Raw genomic sequence first — 12,830 nt, 5'->3', positions numbered from 1 at the left:
CTCAGAAATCCACCTGCCTCTGCCTCCCAAGTGCTGGGATTAAAGGCATGCGCCATCACTGCCTGGCTTTTGGTAATATTTTTGAGATGCATATATTTGAGTCATTACATTAGAATTTGTTAAATTGACATTTTTGAATTTTAAGAGGTTTTTAAAAACTTACCTTTCTATTCATTTAGTGTGTGAATATGTGCATGCACATTGAAGTCAGACTGTTACGTGTGTGGACTACGGTAACTGTGTGTGCACGTGCACTCGCGCCCATAGAGATCAGAGGCCAGCTTGTAGGAGTTGGCCCTCTCCTTCTGGGTAGGTTCTAGGGATTGAACTCACGTCATTGGCTTTGTTGCAAGCAACTTTACCCTCAGTCATCTCAGTGGGACAAATTTTTTTTGGCTTTGTTGTTTTTAAATGGAAATGAGAGGATCTGCAGCCATTAACTAGACAGTTTACTAACTGGAAGGTTGGAGCCCTGGGGGATGGGGGAGGATCTGGAAATGTTCAGGAGGAAGCAGATGTCGTTCTCAATAAGCAGCACACAGCTTTAGCTATGATAGACATCCACAGCCTAGAGTCTGGGGCAGCGGTGAAGTGGAGCATTAGCCTGTGCTTGCTCTTGTGCCTGTTTCTCCTAGAGAGCGCTGACTAACTGGCTGGGAACATGGACGACTCTGTCACAGGCTGTGGAACCAAGTGCATGGGGCTTGCTGCTTCCCCTGGTGTAGCTCTATTCTCAGGCCCAACAGCCACCATCCTCTGGAGTTCAGCCATGCTTGCTTGCAGAGATCAGCACAGATGGCTTGTTAGCTCCTGGGAAAAGAATTGTGACACTACTGAGGGTTCTTTAAACAGAACCACCCAGACCACATACATTTAAAAGTAAGTACCTAACCCCACCTTGTCTAAGGGCTGAGCTTGAGAATGGGACAAGAGCCATTCTCTTACCCTCTGCAAGCTGACACAGAGCACGAGGCCCAAAGCTGCTCGAGGAGTCTTCACTCCAGGCACTTACAAACCTCGCAGCATGGCCAAGTTTCTCAGACTGTGAGCATAGCATTTGATACCCAAAAGAGGAAAGCATAGCATTTCTAAGTATTTTATTTATTTTTTGAGAAACTCTGGGAAATGACCACAAAAGTGCAATACATCAAAAAACTAGGAGTTTTTAACAACCTCAAAATCTCAAATTCTAAAACTGCTTGTTTTGAAACAAACTTCCAAATTAGGTAGGATAAAGACAACATGGATGTGCAGGCCAATGCTGAGTCAGCTTGCTCGAGCCAGGATACCTTCAGGATAAGGTGGTTAAGATTTGCTTTAGTAAAGTTTTCTTTTCCTGTCAACAGCAACAACAGCAATAAGAACAACAACACAGTACCAACAGCCACCTTAAAACAAAGGACCCACTGAGAAAGTCACTCTCAGGTGCCAGCCCACCACCTCCCCGTCCTCCTTGCTGCGCCCAGTAGCGGGTGCAGTGCGCGGCTGGGCTGGTCCTGAGGCTCCATCTCATCGCCTACTGGGCCGCTGGTCGCACTTGTCCCGGGAGGCCCGCTTCCGTGGAGGAGAGCCCCGGGCAGAGTGAAGGCTGCGCTTGTAGGAGTGGCTTCTGTGTTTCTTCCCACTTGTTTCCTTCTGGTCTTGGCTTTTGCCAGGCTCCTTACTGCCCTCTTTTTGTTCATGGTCTTGCTCTTTATGGGAGGGCAGTGTGTTCTTAATTGTGTTAATTAGGAATCTTTTATTTGTACCAGCAAGAGGACACTTCATCCTGTGGACGCAAAGAGGGAAAGAAGACATCATAAATGTGAGAGTTAAATTCCCTCCCCACTATCCAGATCGGTACAGATCAGTCCCACAGACCCAGCTCCTGAGATTGTTCAGCTTTCCTTGCCATGTAGTGCTGAGGCAGGAGGACTGCCATGATTTTGAGACCAGCATGGGGTACATAATAATTCAAGTATCAAGTTGGTCAAGGCTATACAACAAGCCTCTGGAAAGGTGACGCAATAGCCCCATGCCTGAGCATTACAATGCTACCTCATGAGACTCTCCAGTCACACCACAGCCTGGCTATGGCAGATTTGGGGAAAACTCACCACAGCCTAAGTGTCTAGTGACCAGCAAGCAGGGAAGTGCGTCAGTGCGCTTACAGCTGAGGTTCCTTCCAGCAGATGAGCAGAGGCACACATAGCGAGGGATGACTGGCTACTCAGGGACACAGGACAGTCACAGCATGGACAATGTCAGGGCAAAGCAACACTGACTGACTCAGGTGAGTACAGCATGACAGGCCCTGGTGAGTGCTGATTCCCAGTTATCTTTATAGCAGACAAACAGATGCTTGGTCATGGAGCAAGCTGCATGCAATGCAGCTCACTGCCCTCTATTCTGCAGACAAAGCCATCCCCACACCAGCAACGGCAGGCCATCTTCTGCTCCACATACACATTTTGCACTATGGAGGCTACAAGCCTGGAGACTATGAGTCTAGAATGGATGGAAGGGCCAGGGCAGAGGCAGGCCCTCCAAGCATTGAGGTGATATTTATCTCAAAGCTATGGTTGATTACAACTCATGTTGTTTAATGCCACCACAGCTACCATAATCACACTTGGTAGTGTATTTACAATCTGGCAGTCAAATGCCTCAGCATGTGGCCATCTGAGAAATGAACCTCCTTAGTTACTTAAACACTCCCAAGGCTTACCATGCGTGTCCTCAACACTGTACCTAAAAGTACTGTGAAACAGTGGATACATGTGTGCCTGTGTCAGAATGTATATATAAAAGCATTTACTATTTTCAAACCCCCTGTCTGTGGGACATTATATTAGTCCTGTGCAATGAAGACAAACCAGGCCCTCAGTGGGTGGATTTCTGCTATGTGGGAGAATTCTGAGGGCAACAGAAGCAGGTGGGCATACAAAGGTTTGCTGTGGCGGATTGAAGGCCCCAGGGCTGCAGCACATAGGCCATTTGTATACACCATGACCACATAGCAGCACACACAGGGCCCTGGTCACCTTCATTACAGATAGGAGAGGAAACGTGGCCAGCAGGACCAGTGAGCACTGTGCTGTATGCCAACGGTTATCAGGCAAATAAGGGAAGAATGGTGGCTTGGCACAGGTGGTGACAACAAGGCAATGTTCCAGTCCCACAGCAGAGAGTCAGCTGGGGGTGGGATGGGGTCTCAGGGAACATCTCTGACCCCATCATTTTGAAGCATAAAGTGAATGTCTGGATTTCTGCAGTCCTGAACTATTGCAAAGGGCTTATCTGTGACAAACACACACCCTCCCAGCCTCCTCACTCAACTGAGATCACCTCCTGCTTGTCTATCCACCAGCACGTAAAAAAGTCAAAGGCCAGGAAAACAAGTCTCCTTATTAAGTCTTTCTCATGCTGCAGGACCTACCCACTGGCAAGCAGCAAGTCAGTATGGACAAGAAAACTGCCCATCTCCACAGAGACTGAGAAGTGATCTCCTTCCCAGTAATCTACCTGCAGGGATGAAGCTGAGCAGTGGGTGGGGGCTCTGAAAGCTGGCGGAGAACACAGCAGAGATGAGGTAGGTCTCTCTGCCTGCAGACAGACCCCGACCCCTTGAGGAAAGCACCCAGCATGCACAACGGGTTAAGAACCCACAGGCTGCTGCTCCATGAACCTTCTACTGTTGCTTCTTTCCCTCAGGCATCAGAGCAGAAATGTAACTGGGCTGCAGAGAAGCAGCAGTGAATGTGGGCAGAGCAGACAAGGAAGCCAGGCAAGCTCCAATGCGTGTTTATAAATTCCTTTATGCCCATTAATGTAAGCCACATGGGCCGGGCAGTGGTGGTGCACGCCCTTAATCTCAGCACTTGGGAGGTAGAGGCAGGCGGATTTCTGAGTTCGAGGCCAGTCTGGTCTACAGAGTGAGTTCCAGGACAGCCAGGGCTACACAGAGAAACCCTGTCTTGAAGAAAATAAAACAAAACAAAACAAAAAACCAACCAACCAAACAAAAACAAAACATAAGCCACATGGGCCAAGAGTTCACTTCCAAGGGCTCCTAACAAGAGGCTCAAGATGTGCGTTTGCTGAAACATAGCCAAGGCAGCGCCCAGCACCAAATGGTCCCTTTAGAAAATAAGAATGTGTTCCACTCATACTTCCTCTAGTTGAGTAGCCTCTGCTGGCCTGCCCAAAGTTCTGTGAACTTTCTCATGGAACATCCCAAATTACACAATCCTACTCACATTCTACATTACAAACTTAAAACCACTACTTATAAATAAAGCCTTTCTATGCACTTAGAAAAACAAACCATGGTTTCCATGTGAGCAACCAGCTCTCTTTAAGGTGGTTCTTCAGGCCAGGGCCTCATACCTTGCCAGGCTACCGAGTGTAGGTGTGTTGTCTTTGCCTGGCCTTGGTGCAAGGCCACTTTAGATCTCCTAGCAAGGAGTTACAATTCTTTTCAGTGAACTAGGGTTAGTGTCTTTTTAAACATGTGTGCACTGTTAGAATCGCTTGGTGTGTGTTTAGAGTACCAATGCCTAGATCCCACTCCAAACTCACAACAGTGGGACATAGACATCAGTAGTTTTTTTCTGAATGACAGAAGTTAAAATCTGACAGATGAGTCTACATGTGTAGATAAAGCTGGAAACACACCAAATGAATGTGGCTTGACAGGTAAAATGCTTGTTAGGTAAGAGTGACACCCTCACCGGGAAGCTTTAATCCCAACATGTGGGAGGGAGGCAGATCTCAGTGAGTTCAAGGCTGGCCTGGTCTACAGAGTGAGTTCCAGGATGGCCAGGGCTACACAGAGAAACCCTGTCTTGAAACCAAAAACAAGCAAAAGATTGACAACTTGGATCCCAGAACCCAGGTAAAAGTGGAAGCAGAGAACTGACTGTACTGAGTTGACCTCTGACCTCATGTGTGGCCTATGCTCACAGAGTAACCAAAATAATTTAAAACAGCAAGACCATATCATGACTAAAAACCCACCATGAATTTCCTTAATATCTTCAAATATCTCTAGTTGCTTCACATATTTAGGAACATTTATTTTGCTTTTGATTATGTGTATGTACGTCTGTGTGAGTGAAGGAGTGCGGTCCAGGGTGGGGTCGGATTCCTTGGAGCTGGGTGCCAGTTGTTCTGAGCCACTTGCTGCGGTGCTGGCAATCAGTCTGGGCTCCTCTGCAAGAACAGTGTACACTTGTAACCACTGAGCCGTTTCCTCACTCCCTCATGTCTTAAAAGTGTGTGTGTGTCTGTCTTGTCTGTCTGGAAAGTTCAAATGTGTGTGCATGCATACAGAGGTCAGAGGACGATGACCCTAGTTGTTATTTTTCAAATGTCCTTTCAGACAAGGTCTCTCACTGGCTCACTGGCCTGCCCTTCACCAATCAGGCTAAGCTGGCTGGCCAGTAAAGCCCCATTCCTACCGCCCTAAGCCTAGAATCACAAGTACCCACTGTCAAACCCAGCATTTATTCATGGGTTCTGGGGCTCGAACTCAGGTCCTCATGTTTACAAGGCAAGTGCCTGTGCATCTGAGCCAACCCTCACATGTCTTTTCAGTTATTTTACTTTTAAAAATTTTAAAGATTTATTTATTTTCATGTGTATAAGTGCTCTGTCTGTGTGCATGTCTGTGTACCATGTATGCACTTGGTATCTGAGAGGCTAGGGGTGGGCATTGGATCCCTGATCTGGAGCTAGGGATGACTGTGGGTGAGCTGCTACGTGGTGCTGGGAACTGAACCCAGGTCCTCTGGAAGAGTGCTGAGTGCTCTTAACTGCTGAACCATCTCTCCAGTCCCCTAATAGTTATTATAGATAAGGATCCTAACAAAGAACCTTATTTGATATGCCTCAAATCTATTAATTCACAGGGTCCTTCTTTTCTCTTTATAATTCATTTGTTAAAGGCACTGCACTTCTTGATCTGTAAAGACCCTACATACTTGGATGCTAGAACTGCAATCTTTGATGCCACTTGAAATGCCCCTCTGCCCCTTTGTAGTAGATCTAACTAGAGACTAACCAGACCCTGGCTCAGTGTCTTGACCATGATGTTCCCGCCACCTCCCTGTGTTGCTTTTTTTTATTGCAGCTTTTTGTGAAGATTTGCCAATGTGAGGGCTGTGTCTGTAGAAGAGAGCTTGCCTAACACTGTGTGAGGCCACACACAGGTTTTATCCCCAGCACCATAAACAATAATCACTAATATGGATGGGTTTGTCACAAACCCACATTCAGCACAAAGTGCCTCTTCCCCCAACTTGACACAGCTAGAGCTATCTCAAAGGAAACTGTAGTTGAGAAATGCCTCCATAGGACCAGCCTGTAGGCAAGTCTGGAAGACATTTTCTTGACTGATGGTGGGTGCACCAACCCCTGGTGATGGTCCTAGGGTCTGTAAGAAAGCAGGCTGAGTAAGTTGGGAGGAGCAGGCCGGTAGGCAGCACCCTCCCTCCATGGCCTCTGTATCAGCTCCTACCTGCAGGTTCTTGCTTGCCTGAGCTCCTCCTGCCCTGGTTCCCCTCAGTGATAAGACTGTGGCCCAGAGCTGTTAAGATGAAACAAACTTTCTCCTCCCCAAGCCACTTTTGTTTCTAGTGCTTTTTCACAACAGCAGAGACCTCAGACCCGGCTCCACCCGCTTTCACCCGACAGACTCAGCAGCAGCTGATGGTCTTTACACAGACACAGTCAAAGACCAGAGCTTATAAATGTTTCTGTTGTCCTGGAGAATCAAACACAGAACTTTGTGTGTGCTAGGCAAGTGCTTTAGCACTGAGCTATGTCCCCAGCCTCCTTCTTTTAATATAGGGTTTACTATGGCATAATTTGCATAACATTTACATAAGTTTATCTCTTTTTAAAAGATTTATTTTATATGTATGAGTGTTTGCTTGCATGAGAGAATGTACACCATGTACATGTCTATAGAGACCAGAAGAGTGTACCAGCCTGCCCACTCCTCCCTCCCCACTCCCCCCGGCATTTTAGGCAGTTGTGAGCTACCATGTGTGTGCTATAACCCAGGTTTAGAAAAACAGCCAGTGCTCCTACCACTGATCTATCTCTCTAGTCCCCAAGTTTATTTATTAAAGTGACGAGTTTTCTGGGCTTCGACCAATATAGGAAATCACATTCTATCACAGTCAAGATACAGAACATTTGCAGAGTCCTTCTCTAGCCCCTAGGTTCCAACAACTGCTGATATCTGTTATGTCCCAATGCTAAATAAGTGGAACCACACACTGTCATGTTTTGTGTCTGGAGTCTTCATAATGCCACTGAGATTCATCTAGGCAGTTTGCCTCAACCATTCTGTTTGGGGCTTTTATAAACAAAGCTGCAATAAACACTATTGTATGAAGTTCTCCCTAGATTTCTGTTTTGAATTCTCTTTGGTAATCTGCTTGAAGATGCGTAAGGGTATATTTTTTGAGAAATTGCCAACTACTTTCAAAGTAGTTGTATGACTTTATGTTTCTGTTTGTTCCGCACTTCAGCTTCACTGGGTTAGCCAATCTTTTCACATTTTCGCTCTGCTAGTGCACGCATGGCAGAAATCATTGTACTGTTAATGAGCATTTTCCAATCTAGTCGAGTATCAGCTTACTGGCTAGTCCTTTAGTTACATTAGTAAAGTTTTAAGCAGGATTGTTTGCCTTATACAGTTTGGGGCTAAGGCTATGGCTCAGTGGCAGAGTGCTTGCTTAGACCTGCATGGGGCCCTGGGCTCAACCTCGAGTCCCATAGAAAACCAAACGGAACTGTCAGACAGTGATACTCTCTTCTATCACAGCTCTGTTGCACATTTGCTAGGTAATGCTTTTGAGGGAGGAAATGCAGGCGATTCAATCTAGGACTTTGTACTCAGCTTGTTTGCTGTCTTGAAGACATCTTTTAATGTCCCTGGGGTCCATCTGGAAGTTGCCATCTTGCTCAGGCTGGTCTGGAATTTACTATCCTGCCTGCTTCAGTCTCCTATGTGCTGAGCTTACAGGTATGAGCCACCACCACGCCTGTGGAGGTGCAGCTCTTTTATAAGTGTTATTTTGTCAGTTATTTGGCAATGCTGAGATGTACTTGAAACTCTCCATGAACATTTTGTGATTAGTGATTTGGGTTTCTGGCACTCTTCAGAGGGACCACTAGGGTCTGGAATGTGGTATTTCTTACAAGCTGTCTTAGCTGAATGGCTAAGATGAAAAACAGTGAGCAAAAGGAAGTTGGGGAAGAAAGGGTTTGCTTGGCTCACACTTCTATCACTGGAAGAAGTCAGGACAGGAACTTACACAGGGCTGGAACCTGGGGGCAGGAGCTGATGCAGAGGCCATGGAGAGGTGCTCATTACTGGCTTGCTCCCCATGGCTTGCTTAGCCTGCTTTCTTATAGAACCCAGGTCCACAGTGATCTGGGTCCTTCCCCATCAATCACTAATTAAGAAAATGCCCTGCAGGCTGGCCTACAGCCCAATTTTATAGAGGCATTTTCCCAATTGAAGCTCCCTCCTCAAGGATGACGATAGCTTGTGTCAAGCTGCCATAAAACCAGCCAGCATACAACCTTAAGGGTTTCAATATGTTTTAGGTGATTCAATTATTATAATTTCATTTTTTTGATAAAACTATTCTAGCTTTGACTTCAGATTGGTTCCAGAGACTTTCCAACTTGCTGTTAGTCTTTGACAGTTTCTTTGCTTTCTGGCATGACAAGCTTTTCCAGATCTTACTGTGTTGTTTCTGTGGAGTAAGAGTTTGGCTTGACCTAAAGGGAGGGCTCATCTTTGCTCTCAGCTTTTGGAAAGTAATCTACATCATACGTGACAGAAATGTCTTTGTTGAGGGTGGAGTTGGCGCACCTTCCCATCCTAGAGGAGGGCTGGCCACACAAGAGAGATCAACTATGATGATGTAAGGTGAGAGCTTTAGGTCATGTGATATGGGTCAACCTGGAAACTTTAAAAAAAAAAAAATCAACCATGTAATCAATCAGTCAACCATGTAAACAATCAGTCAACCATGTAATGAATCAGTCAACCACACCTACACAATGGGGCCACAGTAAAAACTTTGTACATGAAGATTTGTGGGCCTTCCTGGGCTGGCAACACTCCAGTCCTCTCATGTAGGGGAGGCAGTGTGTTCTGACTCCTTAAGGGAGAGGCGGACAGGCTTCAGGTTTTGAACCCTCCCAGATCCCGTGCTTCTAGGCTCTTATCCTGCCTTGTTTTAATCTGTATCTCTTCCCTGTAAAACCCTATAACCACAGATTCTAGAGTATAACAGATTCTAGCAACGTTGAAAGTTCTAGCGAACCACTGAAGCCTGAAGGCATTTTGGAGATCTTGGTATAAGCAATGAAGGCTATCTTGCCAGACTGCTTCTAACTCTGCAGTCTGGCTTATACTGAGCACTGCTTCAGGTGTTCGAGCGATGGTCCCTCAAAGGACCCCGTCTCCTTCCAGAAAGAGACAGTTACTTTCCTATAGGCTGTCACCAGGCCTTACTGCTGAAGGCTGGGCACTCAGTATTTCTAGGGCTTTTCTGTGTCTTAGATCTTAAAAAGAAAAAAAAAGTGTTATCTGAAAAAGAATGCAGCACCGCTTCCAAGGGAAACTTCCAATTCAAATTTAGGATGGCAGATGAGGGTTTTACTTCTGACTCTGTTATCTCAGACTTGACGTCCTGGTGCCCGGTGTACACTGACCTTTACTCTTACCCTACTCTATAATGATCAGGCTAGGAATATGGCAGTACCCATCACTTCCACTGACAGACTCAGAAGCCATGGGTAGCCGTGAGGTTTAATCTCAGCATTATCATCAACACCACAATGAGGGAGACAAGTTCTTTGCTTTTTCCTTTCTTCCTTTTTTTGTCTCCTAGAAATATAGTCAAATTTTAGATTACTTGAAATACTTCCTTTCTGTGTGCCCATGGACCAAGAGACCCCACACAATGGCTTAGTTGGGTCTATTTGCCTTATTTTGCTTGACTTTTAGAAGTTAGGAACTTTTTCTTTATTTTGATTTAATTTAGCTTTATAATTCAAGAAAATGTGTGCATGGTTTAAAATCCAAATTTACAAAGCAAAGGACTGGAATGTAGCTCAGTTGACAGAGTACTTGCCTGGCCTGGGTTAGACCCCTAGTCACATAGAGGTAGAGGCAGCAGGAGCAGAATTTTAAGGTCAAAGTGGTAGAGAGCCAGCTCAGGGGTTGAGAGGACACACTGCTTTTGCAGAGGAGACCATGGTTTGACTCACAGCACCCATGTCAGGCAGCTTACAACAGGCTATAACTGCAGCTCCAGGAGACTCAATGCCCTCTTCTGCCTGGAGGGTACCTGCATACTCATGCGCGCGCGCGCGCGCGCGCGCACACACACACACACACACACACACACACACACACACACACACGATTAAAAAAAACTTCAAAGTCATTCTTGGCTGTACAGGAGCGTGTTCAAGAGAACTCGTCTCAAAAACAAAACCAAGGGCTGGAGAGAGGGTTGATTGGCTAAGAGGACTGGCTGCTTTCGCAGAGGACTGGAGTTCTGTTCCCAGCTACCACACAACTGCCTGTAACTCCAGTGCAGACTTACAAGCAGGCATGTAAAATAAGTAAGAAAACCAGGCATATTTAAAAGTAAAAAATTAAGAAGTGGAGAGGGGTACTGTGAAATGCTGCCTCCTGGACATGACATGGCTATCACTCATGACCTGGAAGCAGCTGTGAAGCTAATCACACTCAGGGGAGCAAGCCAGCCAAGACCCCAGCATGGATGGGAAGGTGATCTACAGCGCTGGAGGGAGAGAAGCACTCTTTTCTGGGGTGTTAGGTTTCCCATGCTCCAGTGGACAGCCCCACACCCACACACATATGAGCAGCACTTACTAGAGGCTTAGTGGGAGGGGGAACAGTGGGTGGGATACAAGGGGGAACTAGAGGGGGAAACTGGAGGCAAATATGATCATATTTCATTGTATACATGTATGGAAACCTCAAAAAGAAAAAAATCCATAAAGGGGAGAAAAGAAGCAAAACTGAAAACAAGATACACGGGAACAACCAAGTGCCTGCTCTTCCCCCACTGTCAGAGTCCCATTTTGTGATCCCCCCACCCCTGTCCCTCTGTGGTGGACTGTTAGTTGTAGGAAAGCTCCAGAGTCAGCGCATTTACGGAATAGCTACTGACTTAGTATCTGCTGTGACTCAAGCACACCTAACGGACTAGAGTCATAAGGTTAAATTAATCCTCTGCTCATAGTATTATTTTACATTTTATTTTGTGTGTATGTGGGGGTCAGAGGACAGCCTGAGGAAGTCAGTTCTCTCCTTCCACCATGAGGGTCCCTGAGATTGAAGTCAGGTTGCCAGGCAAGAATTGCCTTTCCCCATTGACTCATCTCATCTACTCTTATTATTAAGTTTGAACAAACTCTAGCTTGTATAGAAACTCCAAGGTAAATGATGGTTCAACTGGCTAAACAGATGGTCACAGGTGTAATACTGCTATTTGGGCAGACATATCTCCAAATCTTAGGACCCTGTGAACCAAATAAATGATAAGCTCCATCCCACACTATCTACACATACCCACTGCCCACTGTGCCTTGCTGGGGCTCCTTAAAACTCAGCTCTCCGCAACACTCCTAATCTTACACAAGCCTCTGAGTGATTTCTGCAGTTCCCAAGGTTTGATAACCTCTATTCACATCCCGCCATCTCCAGCCACGAATCACAGGCTGGTACTGCACTTGCCTCCTGTTGTTTGTTAAGATTTTTGGAGTTTATGCGGGAACTCACCAGCCCATCGGCCCCATCGTCTCTGCTCTGGTTTTGCCACGCTTTGCCTCCTTTAGCAATTCCTCTATGGCTTTCCTGGTGGGAAAAAGAAGACATTTGAGAAGCAGACACACACATTTCTGGAAATCCTTATTGCATGACTAGAACCTTGCTGGGACAACTTTCTTTAAAACGGCTATTAGCTTTCAATTCAAAACTTAAACAGAAATTTTGTCCCCCCGCCCTCTGTGTGTGTGTGTGTGTGTGTGTGTGTGTGTGTGTGTGTGTGTGAGTGTATGCATGTTACTGAAGATCACATCTAGGGCTTTACATGTTAGGCAAGCACTCTACCACAGAACTATGTCCCCAGCTCTGAGAAAGAAGTGTTTTCCTTAGGCCCTCTGCACATGTGTAACAGATGTGCAGCTTGGTTTTCATGTAAGACTACTAACAACTGGAGCAGGGGCTGTCCTGGACTCTGTTGCCTGTCTTTGGATTCCTTTTTCCTAACTGGACTGCCTTGTCTGGCCTCAATAGGAAAAGATGTGCCTAGTCCTACTGCAACTTGATAGGCTGAGGGGTTGACATCCATGGGAGGGCTCCCCTTCTCTGAGGAGAAAGGGAGAGGGTAATGAGGGAGGGGGATGGAGAGGGAGGGAGGAAAGGAATGGGAGAGGAAAAACTCTGATTGGGATGTAAACTAACTAAATAAATTAATTAAAGAAAAAGAAGTGTTTTATGGGGTGGAGACAAACTAGAAATTGCAATATAAATTATTAAGTTATATATCTTTAACCTAAGAAATCTGTTTCATTTTAATTTAAAAAGCAACCAAAAGACATAATTGCCAGATGTATGTGTGTGTGTGCGCATGTGTGCATTTAAAATGTTCACAATAGTAAAGAAATGGCAGTGCTGAGGCCATAGCTCAGACCAGAGTGAGGTGCAAGGGCTAGGTTTGATCCCTAACTCACATCACTCTCTCTCTCTCCCAGTCCCTCCTTCCTTCTCTCCCTCCCTCCTT

General features: G+C 45.9%; 1 protein-coding gene across 1 annotated transcript in view; it reads right to left on the bottom strand.

Moving 5' to 3' along the window:
• Positions 1-1,080: 1,080 nt before the first annotated feature.
• LOC116068777 (protein POLR1D-like) overlaps positions 1,081-12,830 on the bottom strand; it is a 32,961-nt gene continuing 21,211 nt past the window's right edge. Inside the window, exons 2-3 of the mRNA XM_031338762.1 lie at positions 11,828-11,902; positions 1,081-1,768 (exon numbers count right to left, since the gene is read on the bottom strand). Coding sequence (XP_031194622.1) covers positions 1,510-1,768; positions 11,828-11,902 — 334 coding nt within the window. The 3' untranslated portion in view covers positions 1,081-1,509. The remainder of the gene's footprint in view (positions 1,769-11,827; positions 11,903-12,830) is intronic.

This window comes from Mastomys coucha, unplaced genomic scaffold, assembly GCF_008632895.1.
Source record: "Mastomys coucha isolate ucsf_1 unplaced genomic scaffold, UCSF_Mcou_1 pScaffold22, whole genome shotgun sequence".
NCBI classification, from domain to species: Eukaryota; Metazoa; Chordata; class Mammalia; order Rodentia; family Muridae; genus Mastomys; species Mastomys coucha.
The sequence above is the reverse complement of the archived record's forward strand: the minus strand, read 5'-3'. Positions and strand labels throughout refer to the sequence as shown.